Source organism: Tubulanus polymorphus, chromosome 8 (assembly GCF_964204645.1).
Source record: "Tubulanus polymorphus chromosome 8, tnTubPoly1.2, whole genome shotgun sequence".
In the NCBI taxonomy this organism is placed as follows: domain Eukaryota; kingdom Metazoa; phylum Nemertea; class Palaeonemertea; order Tubulaniformes; family Tubulanidae; genus Tubulanus; species Tubulanus polymorphus.
The window spans coordinates 9,802,013-9,823,531 of NC_134032.1; the positions used below are offsets into that span (position 1 = coordinate 9,802,013).

Here is a 21,519-nt window from a genome sequence, read left to right on the forward strand (position 1 = left end):
TGATGGCTATATTTTTAGGTTCGGTGTTTTGCGTTGCTTCGAGTCCTAATTGTGAATTCGTGGTAACCGGGGGCGAGGATGACAAAGCTTACGTGTGGAGTCTCGACAACGGAGAACATCACTTCGAAACAGAAGGTAAAATACACGAGATTATACCTAAATCGGCAGCCATACTGTTTGGGGCTCAAATTCATGTAATGCTGAAATCTCAAAAGATGATTGATTTCAAGAAGTTAAGATAAATCTAAATACTCGAACTTTGACAGCTTCGAATGAGTCGTCCTATACTCAGGGATTCTCAGGGGTTAAATTCATGGGACTCGTAATTTAAAACCAGATAAGGCTAAAGAATTGATACCTTGTTTCTTCTAATCGGCCGGGTCACTTTTGTAAACTACAATAAAATTCGTAATCAGATCATTTCTATAGCTGCTGGGTCTGTTATGATTAGCTTAATCATAATCGTTGAAAATAGTAATTTCATGGTAGATACGCGGTAGATAGGCGGCCGACCGGGAGAAACGAGGTATCCATTTCTTAGCCTAGGTATCAGAGGACAATTGCCCCCAAATTATTTAGGTGGTGTTAATCTAAATCAAAAAGGATTTTTAAATTGCAAGAATTTAGTTTCGACTTTGAAAATTAAGATACCTACGTACTCAAATGTCTTTAAATCCAACCCAACCCTAATCAGATTCGGAATGATTTTAATTTTTTGCCCGTACATACGTAGGTCATGAAGACTCGGTCGTCGCTTGCGGTTTCAGTCACACGGGGAAATACCTGGCGACTGGCGACATGGCTGGAAATGTTAAAGTCTGGTCGATGGCCGGGAAAGAATTGAAATGTTCTCTAGAATGCGGCGACATGGAGGTATGGGAATTTTGCTATTGTCAGACCTTTTTCATAAAAATAATAATAATAATAGTAATATGTCTTATATAGCGCTAAATCCAGCCAGGCTGCTCAGAGCGCTTTACATTTTTCGATATTATTACCCCGGCCAATATATGTTATACTCTAACATGTATCAGTCATCTCTCCCTGGGGAGAAGTAACACCGAGCTGCTAACAAACGCTCAGGAGTCATCTATCAGGCCAGGTACCCATTTACTCCTGGGTAGAGAGAGGCAATGAGGATAAGTCTCTTGCCCGAGGACACTACAGCAATGTACGGGGTTCGAACCCACGACCTGGCTTCCCAGAACCGAACGCTCTAACCGCTCGGCCACACCGCTCCACCGCTATTGAAATATTTTAGTTGTCCTATCTTGCTCTGCCCTCTCCTCCCTCCCCATTTTGTCCCTCCCCTATTCCTCCATTTATCCTTTTTAGCCCTGTCCCCATAAAGCTAACTTAGGCTATTCCAGTAGAGTATTTTCTAATAATTTTAAGAACTCAACTGCTCCCAAAAATATATAAAACGCACAGAAAAAATCAGATTAACTTCTACAAGTTCATTTTGAATTAAACTACTATTTTTGATGTCATCGTGAAAATTGTACTTATTTCACTCAAATTTTGTGAAAATTACCACATTATTAGAAATATCAGGTAGCCCGGTCTGTCCCCACGTGCCTCTCTCTTCCTCTCGCTCTAAATGTCTGTGAATTGTTATAAAAAAACATGATAAGGCTAAACAAAAATGATACCTTGTTTCTCCGCAGCGGCCGGGTCATTTTTGTAAAATATGATAAAATTGATAAACAGTTCATTTCTTTAGCAGCCGGGTCTGTTATGGTAAAATTGATCACGATTTTAAAAAAAGTAATGTATAGGGTAGACAGGCGGCTGGCCGGGTCAACATTTAAGCTCAGCAGAGCAGAGAAACAAGGTATCAATTTTTTTTAGCCTAATGAGTCATCATCATCATCATCATCAACAATGGTTGCCATAATTTAACACTACAAATTTTCATCCTTGTTTTAGTGGATGAAATGGCATCCGTCTGCCGACGTACTGATCGCCGGTAGCTGCGACGGCGACGTCTGGATGTGGAAGGTGCCGAGCGGTGAATGTCGGACGTTTTCGGGACCGGGCTGCGCCTGTACGTGCGGCGTCGTTTTACCCGACGGTAAGTGACGTACGGTGTTACGCGGCTATTCGTGATTTCGCGACTTTTGAAAACTTTTGAAATCGTTTTTATTATAGGCAAGCACGTCGCCGTTGGTTACGAGAACGGTAGTTTGCGCGTGTGGGATCTGAAAACGGCCGCGTCGATTTTAACGATGAAAAAAGGTAACAACTTCATTTTCCGAAAGAGTCCTATTTTGAAGAAGATTTTTGTGATATTTGGAAGATTTTGATCGGTCAATGATCGTAGATCGAAATGTTATAACTTTATCAACACGAAGGTTTATAGTACTTTGTATAGATTAACTAGATTTCATTGCAAGTACAAGCTTTTGCTACTAGTGCATAGTAGCTTTATCAGGAGAATTGTGGTGGAGCCGCGTTAACCTGGTGTCAAATCAGTCAACTCAACTAGTGTATACAGCGGACCTCGTTACAGTAAACTTCACAGGACCAGAGAAAATCTGTTCGTTATAACTGATAGTTCATTATATCCAGTATGAAATTTATCAAATACTCTCACTTGGGACAAAATTCTTTATTTATTATATCCAATGAATGCTTGGATCTGAGTTCGTTATAACGAGGTTCCACTGTAGTTGCTTCATCGGTAAATAAATCATTTGGGGTCATTCATTTATTACGTACGCATTAGGGGAGGAGGAGGGGTAAGTTCAATTGCGTACTGTAATGCTTGATGTATAAGATGGCCGATTTTGCGTACAGAGGGGGAGGGGGGTTGAAAAATTCAAATTTCATCCGTACGTAATAAATGAATGATCCCTTTACCTGATGAAGGTGATAATAAACACTAGGAATCGAAAGCTTGTACTTTTGATAAAATCTAGTGAACCTTCGAAGTCCAATCTGTTTTCGTCATGTTTACTGACTTAAACCGAAGTTATAAGGATTTTCATCGATTGATTGAGATGAATATTTGAATTTTGTTTCGCGTTTTCAGTTCACAGCGAGTCGGTAACGTGTATCGATTGTAATAAAGATGGTTCAATACTCGCCACCGGATCAACGGACGTTCAAACTAAAGTCATCAGTATTCATTCTAAAAAGGTGCATCTCTCACTCCTTTTCCTCATTCCCTCCCCCTGACTCATCTCTCTCTTCGTGTCTTCCTTTCCTGCCCTCCTCTCTCACTTAAGCTTTCTTGCCAGTCTCCCTCCTCCCAGCTCCCCCTTGTTATCTCTTCTTTCATCCCTACTCTTTCCCTCGACTCTATTATCTCTCCTTTCTCTTCTGTCTTGCTGTATCTTCATTTCCCTCTCTTTCTTTCCTTCTCTACCTATCTCCATCTCCCTCTCACCCACTCCAACACTATCACTTTTGTCCTCTCTGTCCTTGGGTATCAGGAAAACTACCCCTGGGGAATTATCTCCGAACAATTGCCCAATTGTCCTAGGGGGCAATTAGCCTAGAATCCAGTCCCTCTGCTCTCCCATTTTCTCCCTCTCCTCTCCCTCTCCCTTCTATTCCTCCATCTCCCTCGAATAATTGACGATTTTCTATTTTCGTTTTAAAGGAGTTATTCTCAGTGAGTTGTCTGTCGAATAAACCGCCGGAGGAAGATTCCGTCGAGTCGGTCGTATTTTCATCGACTCATCCGTACCTGGCGACCGGGACACTCGCCGGGGTCGTTACGATCTGGGATCTCTCGTCGCAGACGCCTCGTCTCACGTGCAACCACGACGTAAGTTAAAAGCTAATAAAACGTATTATGAAATTGCTAGAACTATGGAAATACGATACAGTAGATTTGCGCCTTACTCAAAATGCCCAAAAATTTTTCAATCTAGGAGAAATGGGCAATTAGTTTGTAGAAAGTCTAGTTTGTAGCCTACTTGTACATTGGACTAAACCTAAATCGGTAGTTGGCACTAAGAATTTTTTTAAACCAAATTAGGCGATTAGCACCAAGATTTTTTTCAAACCAAATTTGGCCCGTATAAGATAGTGTATCAATTATTACCCAGAATTAATGGTTTAGTGAGATCAGCAGTACCGATTTAGGGGGAGTGTACAGTAATTGGGATATGAAAGTGATGCAGGCGCTTCCTCGAAATTTGATATTTTGTCCTTTAAAACTTCTTATATCCAGGAATGACCGATATGTAGGGACCATGTGAAAATTGATTTCTTCAAAATGCTAAAACCGCTACCTGCTATCTTTACGATCCTTACCCAGGTTCTATTGTAATCTTCACTTAACCTGTTCACTACCATTGCGACCGATATTTCGGTAGGCTGTATATGACCTGAAAAAGTGAACTAGTACAGGACAGCAGACTACTACAACGCAGTACATAGGTGTTTCACGCAGTACATAGGTGTTTATTGATTAGCAGAAACCTGTCCGTGTTCATTATAGTTCATATCCAGCTGTATAGGCGTTACACATACCGGTACATGCGTCATCAAAAATAAGCTAACGCCATCTGGTACAAAGCGTGTACAATTGTCTGGGAGTGAAAGGGTTAATCGACTTTGCGCTTAACCGCTCGAACTAATCGAGAAATTTTAATTTTCAGGCCGGTATCGTAAAACTACGCTGGGACCCATCGGCCCCGTATATCTGTAGTTGTACGCTTGACGGCGCCGTTAATTTATGGGACGCCCGAAACGGAAAACGGGAATTCCAGTGGTTAGGACACACGACGGAAATATTGGACTTCGATTTTACGAGGTATAAAAATCATTTGCCGCGATCATTTTTCACGCACCAGGAATTCAAAAATCGGGAATTTTTTTCTCGTTTTTTTTTTTTCAGAGATAACAAAAGTCTAGTCACTGCATCCGGGGATGGAACGGCGAAAGTATTCCGGCGACAGAAGGAGCCTAGCAATGCCTGACGATAATCATAAAAATATCGCGAAAAATATAGAAATTTAGATTTATTTTGTTTATAGTGATATTAGCGATTGTTGTTTTACCGGGCGAAAAATAAATGGATTTTTATATGAGAAAAAAGAATAGCTTTTCGGATTAATGCTAATTAAGAATGAATCAAGGATTCCAGTTCAAACGAGGCTACACATAGTAGTCTCAATAGGGTAGTTCTAGGCTGCAGATTGTTCTAGGAGATGGTAGGCCTACCAGGGAGAAAAGTGATGCCTGCATTTAGACGAGTAGAGAGCAATCTTAAATTAAAGATTTCAGCGCACCGTCGGATGTAAGTCCGAATTCAGAATAACTGGACCGAAGAACTTTAGGCCTATAGAGAAACCTATCGATGAAGCAAATCTGTCCCGAATTCAAAATCGAGAAGAAAAATTTTTATACATAATTTTCAAAATATCATGTATTCAAATTTGCAATTATAGCATTATTCATTACAAAGACATCAGTTTTTTCTCATTTCATAATTATAATAATAATAATAACAATAATAACATCTCAATTCAACATTTTTTCAAAATAAAACTAACATTATTTAGTTACTAACAATATTTACGCAGTAATAGCATGATTTTATACGAACAGATACGGCATAGTGATTTTTGGAGTAGAAAAATACAAAAGCAATCATCAAGATCGATATTTCATATAACGTACTCATCCATACTCAAAACTTAAAGACCTGGGGTAAATCTAGTTTTGATTCACAGGCATAAAGTCGAAACACTAAAGCTACGTGTACACTAGCTCGTTGAACCCGGGTTTCCATGTACGCGGGTTCGACGAAAACCTGGGTTCACAGCGAGTTGCAGTAGCAAGTCTACACTTAACTCGGCTTCGGTTGAACTGAATCCACATCCATAGTTCAAGTTCAAGGTCAATTGTGGAGCTCAAACGCGTTCAACGCAGGTTAACCGTCTACACAAGCAAAAATGCATAGTCGCATGTGAACCTGGGGAAAACTTTTCTTTTTCAAGAAGGGTTTCTTAAACACGGTTTTACAGTACACTCTGCATTGAACCCGTGTTTCTAGTGTAGTGGAGACGCATGACCTGGGTCCAAGAAGCAAGTGTAGACATAGCTTAACCAATTTAAAAAATGAAATCTACAGTATAGGCCCATCTCATCAAAGTTCTCATTTCAAACGATTCCAGTAACCAGACTGTCGCTAAGTTTCACAATCGGATATTTTCCTCCCCCTGTCCCGTATAAAAAGCCGTTGTTTCACCCGTACCTAACCCAAGCCTTGCCCAGGCAGCCTACGCCCGCCCCCCCCCCCCCCCAATTGGAATATACCGTACAAAATAATATTTGAAGCTAAGTTTCAAGTGAAACGCACCTGATTTGTAAGAATAATGCTCCTGAAAACAGATGCATTCAACACAGTACCAGTGTATCTCATGCAGCAGTTACATATATATATATATATATATATATATATATATATATATATATATATATATATATATTTACTATCAAAAGGTCACATGGAAAAATATTTTAAGCAAATTCTTTCTGCCCTTCAAATACTGAATTACAGTACTGTCATACAGAGCTAGTGACCAATACTCTCAGTAGGGAAAAGGATTGATTGTTTGAGGCCATATTTTCTTGAAGTGTCTATAAGAGTAATTTGATGATGTCATAGGGGGATTCATAAAGGCAGTCACAACCCAATAGGATATTTTGATGACGCCATAGGGGATTTACGGGGACAAGCATCTTTTCTGGAAGGTTATGTTATATAAGCAATTTGATAATGCTATTGGTAGATTTATAGAGGCAGCCATCTTTCCTACCCGGAAGAATCTGATGATATCATAGGGGGATTATAAAGCAACCAACCTTTTTGTGCCCTATAGGAACTCATGTTGTTGTATGGGAATTCTTCAAGGGGGCCATTGTTTTAGAAGTGTCTTTAGGGAAAAGCTGATGATGTCATAGGGGGATTTAAAAAAAAATACTTTACAAAATATAGCTGTTTTCTAATATTGCAAGCGTTTAAATACCGTACAAAAAGTCTACCCTAGCATCTGAGGATGGGATCCAATTCCGCAGCGTTGTTCATTTCAATTAATTCAATGGTAGCCGAATTCGAACTTGGAACTGCGGAACTGCAACCATCGTGCATAGATTAACTTGATTGTGTATGAACAATTCTCTAAAACTACCACAATTTTCTCGTACTTAACGGTTGGACATTAGCAAAAGTCTTTAAAATATTTCCAAAAGTAGCGATATCTACAAATCTTACTGGAAGACTTCACTTTCTTCTCAAAAATTCAGCACGGGGTCTTATTTCATGAAAACAGTTCAATTTGTACGACCTTTTTACGTACACACTTGAAAACCTTCTTCATGAATTCAGCCGACTCTTGATTTTTATTTGGCGCATAAGCGCAGACTTTGTTCGACTAACGTTAATAAATCGACGTTGAATCGAATTGCATACAAGCAGCGACGACCAATACAAAACTGCGGAACACATCTCTCCGCTGGCTTTCGTTCAAGAACGAAATAGATTTTCAAGCAAAAAGCGAATTTAAGCTGAATACCTTATTTGTCATCCTCACTTGCCAGGGTTTGATTGCCTCCCGCCGAGGAAGCTCGCGCCAATGCACAAACCCTGGCCACAGACGCTACATTGGACTTGTATTGCAACTTGTCTACCCAAGAAAGCTTGGACGGTGTAATAGACCAATGAAGGGTCTGCAGCCAGGGTTTGTGTTGGCGAGAGGAAATCGAACCCTTGCGAGCAAGGATGCCTATTTGTATAATTAAGTATTTTTAGCGAGCAGCAGCATTTTTCTATCGTAGGTATGATTTTTTCTTAAGGAAGATTATGTACGGCTGTCTGGTTTTTAGAAAAGGAAGGTGTTGAGATCTATTCGTGAAAGAAAGATTGCATTATATTTTGCTTAACGAAATATTTACAGCGATTTGACAGACGACCTTCCTGTACGACAGACTAGTGCCAAGTGAGGATCTACCAGGTGGGCTAGTATGCAGTAGGACATCAACTTTTGCGACAATAGAGAATTTCCCTTGTGGCAAGTGAGGATCCACCAGGTGTGCTAGTGTGCAGTAGGACATAAACTACTGTGGCAATAGAGGATTCTACTTGTGGCAAGTGAGGATCCACTGGGTGTGTCATTGTGCAGTAGGACTTCAACTACTGTGACAATAGAGGATTCTACTTGTGGCAAGTGAGGATCTACCAGGTGTGCTAGTGTGCAGTAGGACATCAACTACTGTGGCAATAGAGGATTCACTTGACGTGGCAAGTGAGGATCCACCAGGTGTGCTAGTAGGACATCGACTACAGTAACAATAGAGGAGTCCACTCGTGGCAAGTGAGGATGATCAACCAAGTCTGTTAATGTACTGTAGCATATCCACTACTGCGGCAATAGAGCATTCCATTAGCAGTACATTAGGAGCCACCAGGGCACTGGCATGCAGTACGATATCAGATACTGCGGCAACAGAGGATTCCAGTAGTGGCAAGTGAGGATCCACTAGGCGTGCTAGTGTGCAGTAAGACATACATCAACTAGTGCGGCAACAGAGTATTCCACCTGTGGCAAATGAGGATCCACCAGGTGCACTAGTGTGCAGTAAGGTATCAACTACGTCACGCCCTCTGCTTTCGCAGAGCCCCTATAATAAATCACATTTTTAAACACACACTACATAAAAGCCAAGCGCTAAATCTAAGTCCGCCATTTTGAACCCGGGTTTCATAAGAAACCGCTTCACAGCATCACAGATATGCTTTTCCTGCATTACCCGACCCAGCACCGCAGCGTTAAAATTCTTACAATGCATTGAAACAATCGAAAAAACAAATCTATCTATAAATCTTTAAACAACTCGAATCATTACTCACACTGCCAAACTGGGTCCCACAGAGTACAACGAACAAAATAATTCCCCTAGTTTTTCACTTAATTTTGAACAAAATCATATTTTTCGTAACAATTTCCCGCAGATTTTCTTTTTGTTCAATTTGGAATCAGTCCTTGAAAATAAGAATTTTTCATGTGTTTTGAGATTCGATTCCTTAGCATTGCAAAAAAAAATCCCTGAAAATGTAGTTTTCGTTATGATACAATTTCCCCTTCCCTGAATTCTAACATTTTCTTAAAAATATTCATACCAAATTCAAATTTTGCGGAAAATCGAAATTTTCTTATGCGAAATTTAAAAAAATGTTTTTCTTCGAATTCAAAATTTCTAATCAGATTTACAACGTACCGGTACATAAATATGTGGAATATCGGAAATATTTTTTCTCTTCTTGAAAGACACGGGGCGAAAGTCGTGAAAAAATGTCTTTTTTTTCTTATGCGAAAAGTCCAAAAATGTTCGTTTTACGATTCGGTCGCCGACGACAACGCGCACAGGAACGTCAGCGAGAAAATCTGATTCTTCGGGTAGCGCACGTCGGGAAGCATTTCGTCCTGTATGTCGAGGTTGGTGTCGCGGATCACCGACGAGTGTTGACCGTCGACGATGTCGTCGTGGTAGGACTCGCGTTCGATTCCTGGCGAAACGAGAAAAAAAGAAAGATTTCGTGAAATTCATAGATATTTGTTCCGCAAATGAGACACAGGGTGGCCACTTGAACCTGGAAATCGGGGAAAAGTCAGGGAATGTTCTTTTCCTTAAAGAAGTCGGAATGAAGTCAGGAAATTTTGTAAAAAAGCTAAAACTCCGGGAAAAGTTAGTTGACTGTGTTAATCGATTGGATTCTTAGCAGATCGAGTCAGGGAAAGCAATGTGCATGTCGGAATAGTCGGGGGAAAACCAGGTTTTCAGGAAAATTTTGTAAGTCCCAGAGTTTTACTAAACTTTTCGGATTCCCTGAGTTTTCCAGGTCAGATGCCACCTGCTTTACAGTCAAACGTAATGGAAAGTTATAGATTTTGGGTTCTGGGAATCAAGAGTCATTGGTAATGGGCGCAGCGATAGTCGGTGTGAAACTGACCTAAATGTTTGCTGATGAATCCTAGCGAGCCGTTCGCCGACAATGAGATACACTGTTGTGGAGATAGCGAGTAACGAACTTGCATCAGTTTGCCGATAATCGGTTTGACCAGAAATTGAAAATCCGTCTGCGCCTGGTGACAGGTACCCCTAGTGAGAAAATGGAAAAGCGTCCTTGAGAATTCTTATTCAGTGGATAATTGATATAAGTGACAATCATTATGTAATGCTACAGTGCATTAGCAAATTTCATCACTGATACACCGCACTGCAGTGCAGATGCACTGAAGTACAACTGGCCAAATATATTAACATGTTTACAACGTTCTACAGGCATTATTTAACACTCGGAATTAATCTCATATTCGATCTTACTTGAGTGTCACCATTTTGCGGTCGGTTCGGTCGGATTTCATGGCGTACATTGCTTTGATGTTGTCCTTCCACTGGAATGTCTGCGAGTTCATGAACAATATCGGCGTGTCGCATTCGCGGCAACTGCGGTCGTCGAGCGGCAACATCCACGCGTCCAACGCAACCGCAGCTCTGAGTGAAACAAGAAAAAAATATCGCTTGAAATCGTTCCGGATGAAATAAAGGACCATTGGTCCGGGTAGGATCTACTGAGCGCATATTGCAATTAGATGAAATCTTGGTGCACAACACCATCACCGTAGTAAGCAGGTCCAACTTTGATGATGTACACGGTAATAGGTTTTCCCCATGACTCACTAGCACGTGGCAGGTTTATTCTATATACATTAAACTCGGCCACTGAAGGTCTCTCCCAGTGACATCATTATCAAGAAACAAGGTCAAGCATCGATTAGTAGAATGGGGAAAAATTCATTAAAATTGTGCTCATTTTCTCCCAGGACTTCCAAACGGCTAAGAGCTGATGGACAAAACTCTCTATATCAATTTCAACCCCCTGCTTCCCTCTGAATGACAAAATATCGGCTATGTATATCCAGTGGTTACAATTTATACCACCAAGAGCTCACAGAAAGTTATTCTTGGAATCATTCTATAAGGATTGACACCGGTGCTCCTAATACCCCCCAAGGTGAATGTCAGAATTCACGATTTAAATTCATAAAAAGATTTAACATTATCTACGTTGCCTGCCGCCGCTAGATTCGAAAATCGAAATGATCCCCATGAAAATCTCTAATGATAAACTAAAACACCCCCCGTCACTGTCACTTACTTGAATCGTTTATCTCTAGCACAGGTGGCGATACTGGTCACGCCCCCAAATGAATGTCCGATCACCGATACTTTTTCCGTATCTATCATACCCTACGAAAGAAATCAACGATTTTAAAATATGTCCGGGTGATACCAAAAATAAACATACGGTATCATCTAGGCCTACCAAGCCTCAAGATAACCAGGGTTGTCAGCCTAAATGGGCTAGGACCAGCCTTTAATCTAAGCCTGACGCTGGTATTATAGACTAGCTTTGACTAAAAGCCTGTTGAGAACAAATGACTTGACATAAGTTTAAACTTTAATCTTAGGCCAAGCCTTATATACCACTTTTATTTTCATCAAATGGGGCTGATTCCATAGACAAACTTTACTTTTGTTTTAACCAGTTTTAACATGAAAGCCGCAATCTAAATTGATTACCTGGAATTGACTCATATCATAGCGGAATCCTAGAATATTGCAGACCTCTTTCCCGGAGTCGAGACCTTCTAGGAAATCCAACATTCCAATAATTTCGTCCACTCGCTGGTGTAACTAAAATCACAACAAAAAGCAGCTAAAAATTCGTTGAAATCTCTCGTTCTCCACATGCTGGAATTTTAAAGGGCCTGTGTTTGTTGTTCAGTGTATGACATTGTGACTACTGAAGGAGCAAAGCTTTCGATCCACCAAAAATGCAGAAATTTAAGCTATCTAACACATTAGGCCTAGCTCAATATATTTTTCAATCTAATTATCAGCATTGATGGAATATTGAAATCCTCTGGCAGCAGATATCTTATGAGGGATGGCTGAGGGGTGGATGTAAAAATGAAAAGGGTGACCGCCCCTCCAAAACCTGTTATGGAGAACACTGTATTCCCACTATCGTTATATGAATTTTTCTCCAGTGGGACAGCTATGTATACCGGTATATAGTATTTCTATTTTTCCTCTAAGGGAAGCACAGTACATTATATCCATCTCCCTAGGAGGCAGCACTGTAAAGTACCTGTCTGTTGCGCACGTCGAAGTCATCCAGAACCGGGTATTTCTCATACAGCCTCCACTCCTCTTTAAAACTATTATCGCGATGAAGTGGTAATTGCTTTATCGGCAACGCCATCAGCGACGATATTTCATCTTCATTTTCATCCGCTTCGTCGAAAACGTTACCGTCATTTTCACCGTCATCGTCGTCGCCACCGATAGAAATTCTAACGATCTCCTCCTCCTCTGTTTCCTGTTCCTGGAGTTCTGTTTGCCAGTCCTTTTCCCGCTCCGAATCCTGCTCCATTTGTTGGTCTTGTTCCCGTTCCGATTCCTGAACCTGTTCCGTCTGCCGATCAGGTTCCTGTTCTGAACCTTGTTCCGTCAGCGGCACCTGTTCCTGTTCCGAATCCTCTTCTGTCTGCTGTTCCGTCTGCTGATGATTGTCCTGGTTATTGATTGATATCGTCTGCAGACAGTAGGTCATCGATGCGGAGCCGTCTCTATTAAAGAAAGAAAGAAACCGTCAAAATTTCAAAAGACAAACTCAAAGATTTCAATCCTTTCAGTGCGGTGTAAAAATCAGTGATGGGCTTTGCTAGTACACCGCATGGCCGCGTATTTATGTTCATAATAATAAGGTTTCATCTCTAATGAAAGATAGCAGCAGCACCTGTCAAACAGAGTTAAATACTAGTAACTACCAATACACCGTGCGGCGGTGTAGATGCACTAATATATGCCTGTTATTTCACGCACTGGGGTGGGACTTTTGAAAATTTTCAAATTATCTCCAGCACTTCCGGGTATTAATTAGTCAGCACTGAACGGGTTAATTAGATTTATCATAACGTCTTGGATGTTTTTCAGGTATAAGTCAGCACTGAAAGGGTTAATTAGATTTATCATAATGTCCTCAATCGTTGCGTGTGCGCACCTGTGTTCCATAGCGGCCACGATGAAACCCTGACTCGCCATTTCTACGCAGAATGTCGTATAAGTCGTGCGATTGGCGCCGATTCCGTGAGTGAAGATCACAACCGGCCATTTCGTATCCGATTCCAACAGCGGAGCCTGCCACAAAACTGGTACATACACGTCACCTGCACAAAATAAAACAACAAGATTAAACACTCCGGATCCAGTTTCACAGTAGTGTGGGTTTACTTTGACTGTGGATTCAGGTCTACAGTTGTGACGGTTTAATTTGCCTATGGTTCCAGTTCTACAGTTGTATAGGTTAAGTATGACTCTGGATCCAGTTCCACACTTGTTTGGGCTTAACTAGATCCAGTTCCACAGTTGCGTAGGCTGAGATATAAGACTGATTCCTGTACCTGTTATGAGTCTCTCAACCTAAACCGAGTGGCCTCCAGAGCCAAATTTGACCCACACAACTGGGGAACTGGGTTCAATCAAATCAAACCCACACACAACTGGTGGAACTGGATCCTGGGTTCAAGGTTGCGGTCGATGATGAGATATGAGATTTTATCTCAATCGCTGTTTAACGCTACGTACCTCCGACAATCGAGAATATTTTGCCGAAAATCCGTTTGTTCACCTCTTTGAAATACGTGTACCCGTCGATGTATTGTTTCCGCGGCAACCACAGCGGCCATTGCATCTGCCGTTCCTACGAAAGTAAACGAAAAACCGAACAAATAAATTTGATGAAATCATAGGTGGATTACAAGAGGCAGCCATCTTTTCAGCAAGTGTCTACCTGGGCATTTTTTTTTTAGTACAAATTAATTTTATTGAACAAGTCAATGGTATACAAAATAAATACATACTAAGGTCCAGAGGACATTACAAGCAATTACGATTATAAATGAAATGACAGTGACATTTGACGGTGATCAAAAATTAATAAATGCACGTGAACTGATAATTACACTAAAGGATGATAATAATAATAATAGTAATGATAGTAGCAATGAGTTGTAACAATAGAAGTAATAATAATGATAAATGGGCAATATATATATATATATATATATATATATATATATATATATATATATATATATATATATATATATATATATATATATACCTGGGCAATATAGGCCTATATCACAGGGATCTATGTCGCGCTAGCTTGTTTTATTATTTTGATGATGACAGTTTGATGATGTCACAAGGGTCGTAGAGACTATATTCCCACGCTTGATGAATATCATTGAGAGTAACCCACAACATAAATTCAAACAACTGTTACTTTTTCTTTAAATAAAAAATGGGTGGAAGGATTCCACGCGAAACGTAAGAAAAAAATTATCATGATCTTGATACGTAATGAGGGTATTTATGGAAGCGACTATCTTCTCATCAGGAAAGCAACATCATGGTGGCCACTTTCCTCCATTTACAAATTACAAAATGTATAAATTCCCTGAGTTTCCCTAATTATTCTACATTATTACACAAAATTCAGTGAGTAAATCGTGACCCGAATTTCTTGGTCTAGAACGTTTAAATGTATTCACTCTTTATTAATCATGTATTGATAACGAAATGCGCGGTCAGTATCGAAATTCCCAGGTTTACCGGGTGTTTTTTGCAAACAAAATTTTGTCAAATTCCCTGAATTTTTCTAAATTTTCTGATTCGCCGAATTTTCCAGGTCGGTGGCGCCACACTGAAAGGAAGGGGTTTTTAACATTTCAGCTCATTTTACAGAGTTCCTTCGCCAAAAAGTACTGCTGGTTACGGTCACCAAAGCCACAGCATTCGAAACGCAAAATTCCAATTAGGGAATCTTTCAATAGAACCTTTAAAAAACGTATCTTACGTATTCAAAGCATTCGCGCTAAACAACGTTCTCAGGACTAGAAAAATCCATTTATGACAATTCTTTAAAGAATATATTTTTGCATCGAAAAGAAAAAAAAACATTCATTTACGGCTATTGAATAACAATTCTTAGAAACTAGAGCATGCGCGCCCAGCAGGTATCGACGCAACGAACAAAAGGTTTTTGATATACGCTGCATAATATGCTCGTGTGACCCGTTCTGAATTGAATTATAAATAGGCCTATAGAGAAAAAACATTCCGAAAGCCAGACCAGTACCGCGCGAAAAAATGCTGTTAAAAATTTCATAAGGGAACACCTTGGAAACGACGCGAATAAAATTCCGACGCAAGTAAGGTTCTGTGTATTTCACGGTTTGAGTTAGATTCGACTCCGGAGACGAAAAGGAACGCAATTTAACGACAAAACTGTGAAACACAGGAGCCTGGACCCAGTTCCAAAGCCCGGGGTCGAAATTTCACACGCCGATAGGCCTATATGCTATTTATTACACACTCCTGCCCACTCCCTGCCCCACAGTTTACAGTCTTATCCATGCACACATGAGGCCTATGTACATGAGATATTTAATTTATAATAGGCTTTTCACTGTGGCATCCTCGCTAGCCAGGGGTCCAGTATCGCTCCCCGGCACACTGGCCTCACGACGCGTGATTTCATTACTGGTGCTGTTGCGCATGACGTCATCTATCGACTTGCGAAATACACTTGTTCGGTAAAACGTTCGTTGATTGGTCCCTTCAATGGGAATTCCAACAGAAGCCTAATGTTGTTTGTTACAAGCGCTGTGATTGGTATGACCGGATTCTGGTCGACTAGTAACGACTCCAACGACTCGTGAGGTCAAGGGGTTCGGAGATCAGCTTTAGCATAATGAGTTCGAATCCCTTGACGGGCGAAGATGCACCGTGGCTATCAGGGGTGCAGTTTGGAGGCATCGTTTTGTCTTTGAAATAATCTGACATATTTTTTCACCTCAAAAATCATGCAGTCTGCTCCTAACTTTGTACACGAACGTCTAGCCCGAGATTTAGCAGATATTTTTGTTTCATTCAAAAAGCCCCGTAACGGCAGTGTTTCGAAGAACGCAGTGGATATGGCCCTCTTAAAGAGATATTCTAACCCACTTTAATAATCCTGGGGACACCCATGACATTGCTGTAAACGTATCCCACAGATATATTTGCTTCCACATAGGGCGAACCGAAAAAATAATCCGCACTGTGCTCACCCTTTCAGTGCATCTACACCAAAGTGCCGTGTATAAATTGGTGATAGACTTTGCTAGTACATCACACTGCAGTGTATTGATGTGATTAGTACCGGTAATTAGTTGTTATCTCTATTGAAAGATGGCAGCACCTCTACCAATAACAATACACCGCACCACAGTGTAGACACACTATAGCGGTATGCTCGTGGTTCACAGCACCCTGGGGTGTAATCTTTTAGTAATATACCAAAGAAGGATTTGCGCCAGGCTATGTATAACTACGTGCGATGATTTCGCCCAATCCAGACGATCTTTCGACCGCATGAACATCGTCAAACAACAGTTGACGCTCGAGTCCAACGGCATCAACACGTCGGAGCCCATGTTCGTTATGCTTTGGATGATCGCACAAATTCGACCTTGTGCATTGCTCCTTTTTGGTACAGCCTCTCTAGGCTCGGGGATGTCCTTTCAATAATGTACGTAGGACCGGTGATATAAAATCAACAATCATGGTATCAAAAATTTTGTACTTATTGATGAATAAATTACTAATTCAATCATATCGAATTGATAGTGTATTCATTTCTCAATAAATATTAAATTGCGTACATAATTACAATACATAGGCTAACATTGACGAAATTTATTGAGGGGACACCCAAAAGTCGAAAGGCTGTACCAAATGATGTGGGGGGGGGGGGGTGTATAGGCCTATATTCAGCGAATTTCGAGCATCCCAACTTTTTGCCATATGGATTTGGACTGACCCGCGCACTAAAAAAACGACTAAACACGGGCGCGATGATTTAAGACTAAATCACTTCATGACAACAAGAGAGGTCGTAATCAAATCCGAGCGAACGCATACTTATATAGCCTAGTTACACGGACAGATTACATATTTTCGTCGATGATTATTAATTATTACTTGCGCCAAATAGCTATCTGGGTTATTGGTTCAATAGCAGACGGATTCCGACCTCCCCCACTCAGACTACAGATACACGCTTTTATCAGTAATCGTAGTAGTACTTGCGCGTAGAAATAGTTTCTCGAACATTACGTGGCAAGGTGAAACCAACGATGACTCAAAATATTGCGGAAATGCTTCGTTTATTTAGGCTTTAGATATAAGCTGAAATTCTTGCGTTAAGAACAATGAATTATTTCGATAGCTCGGATTTTTTAAACGCAAAATAGTTAGGTTGTTAGTTACCGATATCCTCCGCGCGATAGCAGGGGCATCCAATATAAACCTCAATTTCGGTATTTTCAAATATGGTCGACAGATTTTGAGGGCTGTATTTCCAATACGGAAATTGTTTTTAACTATCAATTTTACTTTTTAGCTTATAGGGAGAACCCCCCTTAGAGCAGCCCTCACCCTGAGCCCCTTACAACTCAAGGGTGCCCTATAATGATGTCAAAATATACCCCTGGACTGCTTTCCCAGGATTATGCCTGCCGAGCTGATAAGATGATGATCGCGGTTATTGAGAATAAGGCCAGACGAAACCCGGGGGGGGGGGGGGGTCAAACCACGGTACAGGTTTGCTCAAAAGGTGAAGTGAACCACAGCTCAAGCTCAATGAAGTTCTCTACTATTACATCACGCTGCAGCTGTATACTACACAAACACCGAGAAATATGCACTTCCCACAGCATACGGAATTTCACTGATTCAGTGCTACAGTACTGTTATTAGGGGTAGAACAGAGTACATCAGATCTATAATGCAATAAAATCGGGATGAAGTATTTATAAAACTGAGAACGCCTGAAATGATTAGAGTTCCCGATGAATCGAACTGTCGGTACAGTTTTATAGGGGTTGTGAATTTCCCAATCTGCTGCTGAACCCCCACGGGTGGATATCCAGAGGTCAATTTCAAGGGACTTTGATGCCCAGAAAGGCAACATTAGGTGTACTCCCGCACTGAGGGGTCAGTTTTTGAAGAACTCGTCATATCCCAAAAGGGCACCTTGATGTCCACAAACGCAATATAATGTGTGTACTTCCACGCTGAATGCACCTTTGTTGAGAAAATATAAAAGGGCCCTCAAAAAATTTGATGGACTTTTGCAAGTCGCCCTGGATCCACCCCTGACCCCACATACCCTTCTTCAGACATTTTGTCATTCTTTTATCAGACTTCACACGTGATGCAGACTTCACCTCTGAGATATTTTTTATTGAGAATGAACTACCAGAAAAAAAACACCTGACAAAGTTAACTTCATCAGTACACTCTCTAAAAGTGATTGTCTACACTTTGCACTACAATAGCACCTACATTAGATTTGTTTGAACCGAAAGAAGCTAGGATTGGTTTTCATATAGGCCTAGTCAAAAAAAAAGTTTTGATTCAAAACTAGCTCAATGCATTTAAAGGGCAGATTTAGGGGTGGACCAGGTGGACTGGTCCTACCTCTTCATTATGTTCTCCAAAAAGGTTTGAAAAAAGGTTTTTGTAAAGAGAATTTTTAAAAAGACCAAAAATATATCCAAATGGGCCCTCAGAAGAACCAGAAAAGTGCCTTTTCATCATTATTTTTCTGTGGGAGGGCCACCAGAACCCCCACCGATGTTTCTCTTGCAGCCCTCATATCTGCCCTTTTCAGATTAAGTGCCCATTCCGATTTCCAGGTCCACCACCGAGTAAGAATCCTAGATACGCCCTCGGTTTTTATCATAACGCAATTAGGTCGGGAAATCCGAGGACACGCGAACTAAACTGGTATTTAAGAACGTAAATATTTAGTTGTCAGAGCACCCACCCATAACTTGAAATTTATAGAGGTCAACTATATAGAACTTGGAGCTGAACGCTCTTCGTATGCATACAAATCGAAGCGCATACGGCATAAAAGGCTGTATTACAGTCCATACAAGTGATTTTCTATTGGATATATATTTTATTTCAACCATGGAGTTCACAGGAACGACTATATTATTTATAAATGAAACATATGAATACGAGCATTATAGGCATACGCCGTTCTTTTAAGCCTTTAAATCTGTATGCGCGAATAGAAATCTCCGTAAATAATCCTGTATGCGTTTTTGTGGTAAAAATTGCGAAATATCGAATGAATGCGATACTGATCTATTGTATCGTGTTGATTGAAAAATAACCGCGAGCTTTCATGGAATTTTACCCGTATAGGTCTATTTCACGAGAAAACTACGATAGGATTGCTGTTTATAGGCCTAGGCCTACATATTTTCAGTGAAAATGATAAAACTTTGTGACCGAAAAGCCTTTCATTTCTGGCTTTATAGATAATAACTTATTATAACTTATAAAATATTTTGATTTCTATGAAGAGTAGATAGAATCCAATTGCCTCAGACCTTGTGGTACCAACAAATAGGCCTAATCTATGAAGCAAGTAATTCCGCAATCAGAGTATTGATGGGTCATTCCATTACATGAATTTGAGAAGAAGAGTTTCAAATTTTGTCCGGGCTATGTGATAATCCGAAACAGTGACCCCCAACCCATTTTCTCCAGTTTGGTAAACAAAATTCAGAGGTCGGGGTACTACGCGACTTAAGGCCTCCGCACACGAGCCTAAAACGGCGTACGCAAATGGCGCAGCGCAGTTTTCGGCTCGTGTGCGCGGGGGGCCTTTTCGAGCGCATTTTGTCGTTCGCCAAATATCTATCATGTTTGATATTTGCATTTCATTCGACGTCAATGCACATGCGCAATTACTCAAAAACTGATGATAGCGGCTAGTGTATTGATTTCATATTAGAAGAAAGATTTATGACACGAATATCACTTTCTTTATGATATGGGATTACTATCAAAATCAGAAAAATTTCTTTATATTCAAATAGATTTGACAAGGGCAATAAAAAGTCGCGAGTAAATGGTGCAAATATGCAGTAAATATGGTGGTATAAGGCATAAGGCCATCACTTTGCTGAGCGCAGTTTTTGACTCGTGTGCGGGCGCTGTATTTCTGCGCTCAATGCGTACGCAAAATGCGCTCGTGTGAGGGGGCCTAAAGGCTTAGATTTTAAGACTATGTTAAGGTTAAGCCACAAGTGTGCAGCATTTCGACTTATATCTGACCCGAGCCGATCAATTTGAGATCAGTCAGAGGCAAACTTGCAACTAGCCTACGCCACAACCATAACAATTAGGCTATTGTTTGTTTGGCTTTGGGTGAGATTGAAACATCATGTTCTTTTAATGAAAATAAATTCTCAATTTTAAAATAAAGTATTTTCTAAAATTTGCAAAAAATTTTAGTGGGTTTTTATCTTATTTTCCCCTTACCACATTTGAAAGTGGTTATTCCCACAAACCAAAATCCAAATTTCGAAAACTTACGATTACATTCGTTGTTTGCGTCGGGTAGAACATACGCACGAACACTCCACTCGTCGACGGGCCCGACATCACGTCCATGCATCCGACTGTGTACGCACCCGAGCCTTCGGGCAAGTGCCGGCGACATTTCTCCGTGCGGAATTTCGACAGGTTCGGCAGACCGACCCGTGGGCGCCGCAGTACGGGCAGATTGATGCTCAAACGCCGCGGACGCGACAACAGCGACGCGGCGGCACCTGGATTCACGGTACGCGGAGCCCGAAACGAACCCCCGCGTCTCCGGAAATCTTTCATCCTAAAAATGAAAAAATTCTTTATCGCACGCAATTTCAAAGATTTTTATACTAGTAGGCCTAATTAATATCAAAAATATTAAGCCCTAAGCCTAAGGCTAAGCAAAGTAACTTTAAACAACGTTTTCCAGTTTTCTGCAAGAACTTTCACAAGTAATATTTTGTAGTGTAGGGCCTATGGACCCCTCTAAAAAACACTAAAAGACGAGTGAAGAAGAACAAGAACTTGTTGTGACAGTAGTGTGTGAGAAGAAGCAAAGCCTACCTCTTCTTGTAACTTAATTCCAAAGTTCAGGTGAATCTAATACCCCGAGCAACTTAACAAAATCCTTATGTTAGTGTAATCCAAACGCTTAAGGAAGAACTATCCGCTGACAATGACTGCACTCGCCGCCTACAAGAATATTTCAACTACTCGTGACATGTAATTCACAACATGTCCGAAAGCGCCGCCATCTTGCAACAAATAGGTTGTCAACTATAGCGACCTTGACTTCAAAAATATCGGTTCAAAATTTTACCAATAATTTATTCATTTGACGCCAAGCCTCGAAAGCATTCGAAATATTTTCAAATTCTCAATCCTCTCAATGATAAATTACTTAATTTGACCGCATTATTTCATTAATGAGGCTTTCTACTGACTCTAGCGCCATCTATCCACTAGCAAATGCATCAAAAAAATTGATTT

The 21,519-nt window shown here is 40.6% G+C and overlaps 2 protein-coding genes across 3 annotated transcripts in view; one reads left to right on the forward strand and one right to left on the reverse strand.

The window, feature by feature from the left end:
* The window catches only part of LOC141909467 (angio-associated migratory cell protein-like), a 40,070-nt gene extending 35,029 nt beyond the window's left edge, over window positions 1-5,041 (forward strand). For both annotated transcript variants that reach the window (XM_074799857.1, XM_074799856.1), the window contains 8 exons: window positions 19-135; window positions 734-873; window positions 1,930-2,074; window positions 2,152-2,238; window positions 3,035-3,141; window positions 3,608-3,775; window positions 4,614-4,768; window positions 4,853-5,041. In XM_074799857.1, coding sequence (XP_074655958.1) covers window positions 19-135; window positions 734-873; window positions 1,930-2,074; window positions 2,152-2,238; window positions 3,035-3,141; window positions 3,608-3,775; window positions 4,614-4,768; window positions 4,853-4,934 — 1,001 coding nt within the window. In that variant the 3' untranslated portion in view covers window positions 4,935-5,041. The remainder of the gene's footprint in view (window positions 1-18; window positions 136-733; window positions 874-1,929; window positions 2,075-2,151; window positions 2,239-3,034; window positions 3,142-3,607; window positions 3,776-4,613; window positions 4,769-4,852) is intronic.
* Window positions 5,042-6,445: 1,404 nt separating this feature from the next.
* LOC141909844 (platelet-activating factor acetylhydrolase 2, cytoplasmic-like) lies at window positions 6,446-21,274 on the reverse strand. The gene is made up of 10 exons (XM_074800492.1): window positions 21,094-21,274; window positions 20,536-20,830; window positions 13,675-13,789; window positions 13,091-13,256; window positions 12,176-12,656; window positions 11,605-11,718; window positions 11,180-11,271; window positions 10,345-10,515; window positions 9,971-10,119; window positions 6,446-9,526 (listed from the first exon to the last, which is right to left on the reverse strand). Exons 2-10 carry the CDS (start codon window positions 20,827-20,829, stop codon window positions 9,354-9,356), a joined length of 1,755 nt encoding a protein of 584 aa, XP_074656593.1. The 5' UTR covers window position 20,830; window positions 21,094-21,274; the 3' UTR covers window positions 6,446-9,353.
* Window positions 21,275-21,519: the final 245 nt, after the last annotated feature.

Bases quoted from the DNA above. Each gene is read 5' to 3' on its own strand.
- LOC141909844 (XM_074800492.1), bottom strand. From the start codon at position 20,829: ATGAAAGATTTCCGGAGACGCGGGGGTTCGTTTCGGGCTCCGCGTACC. The intron at 13,790-20,535 runs GTAAGTTTTCGA...TTACTTTCGTAG, and splicing joins CGCAAACAACGAATGTAATC to GAACGGCAGATGCAATGGCC. The intron at 11,272-11,604 runs GTAATCAATTTA...TTTCTTTCGTAG, and splicing joins ATGATATGAGTCAATTCCAG to GGTATGATAGATACGGAAAA.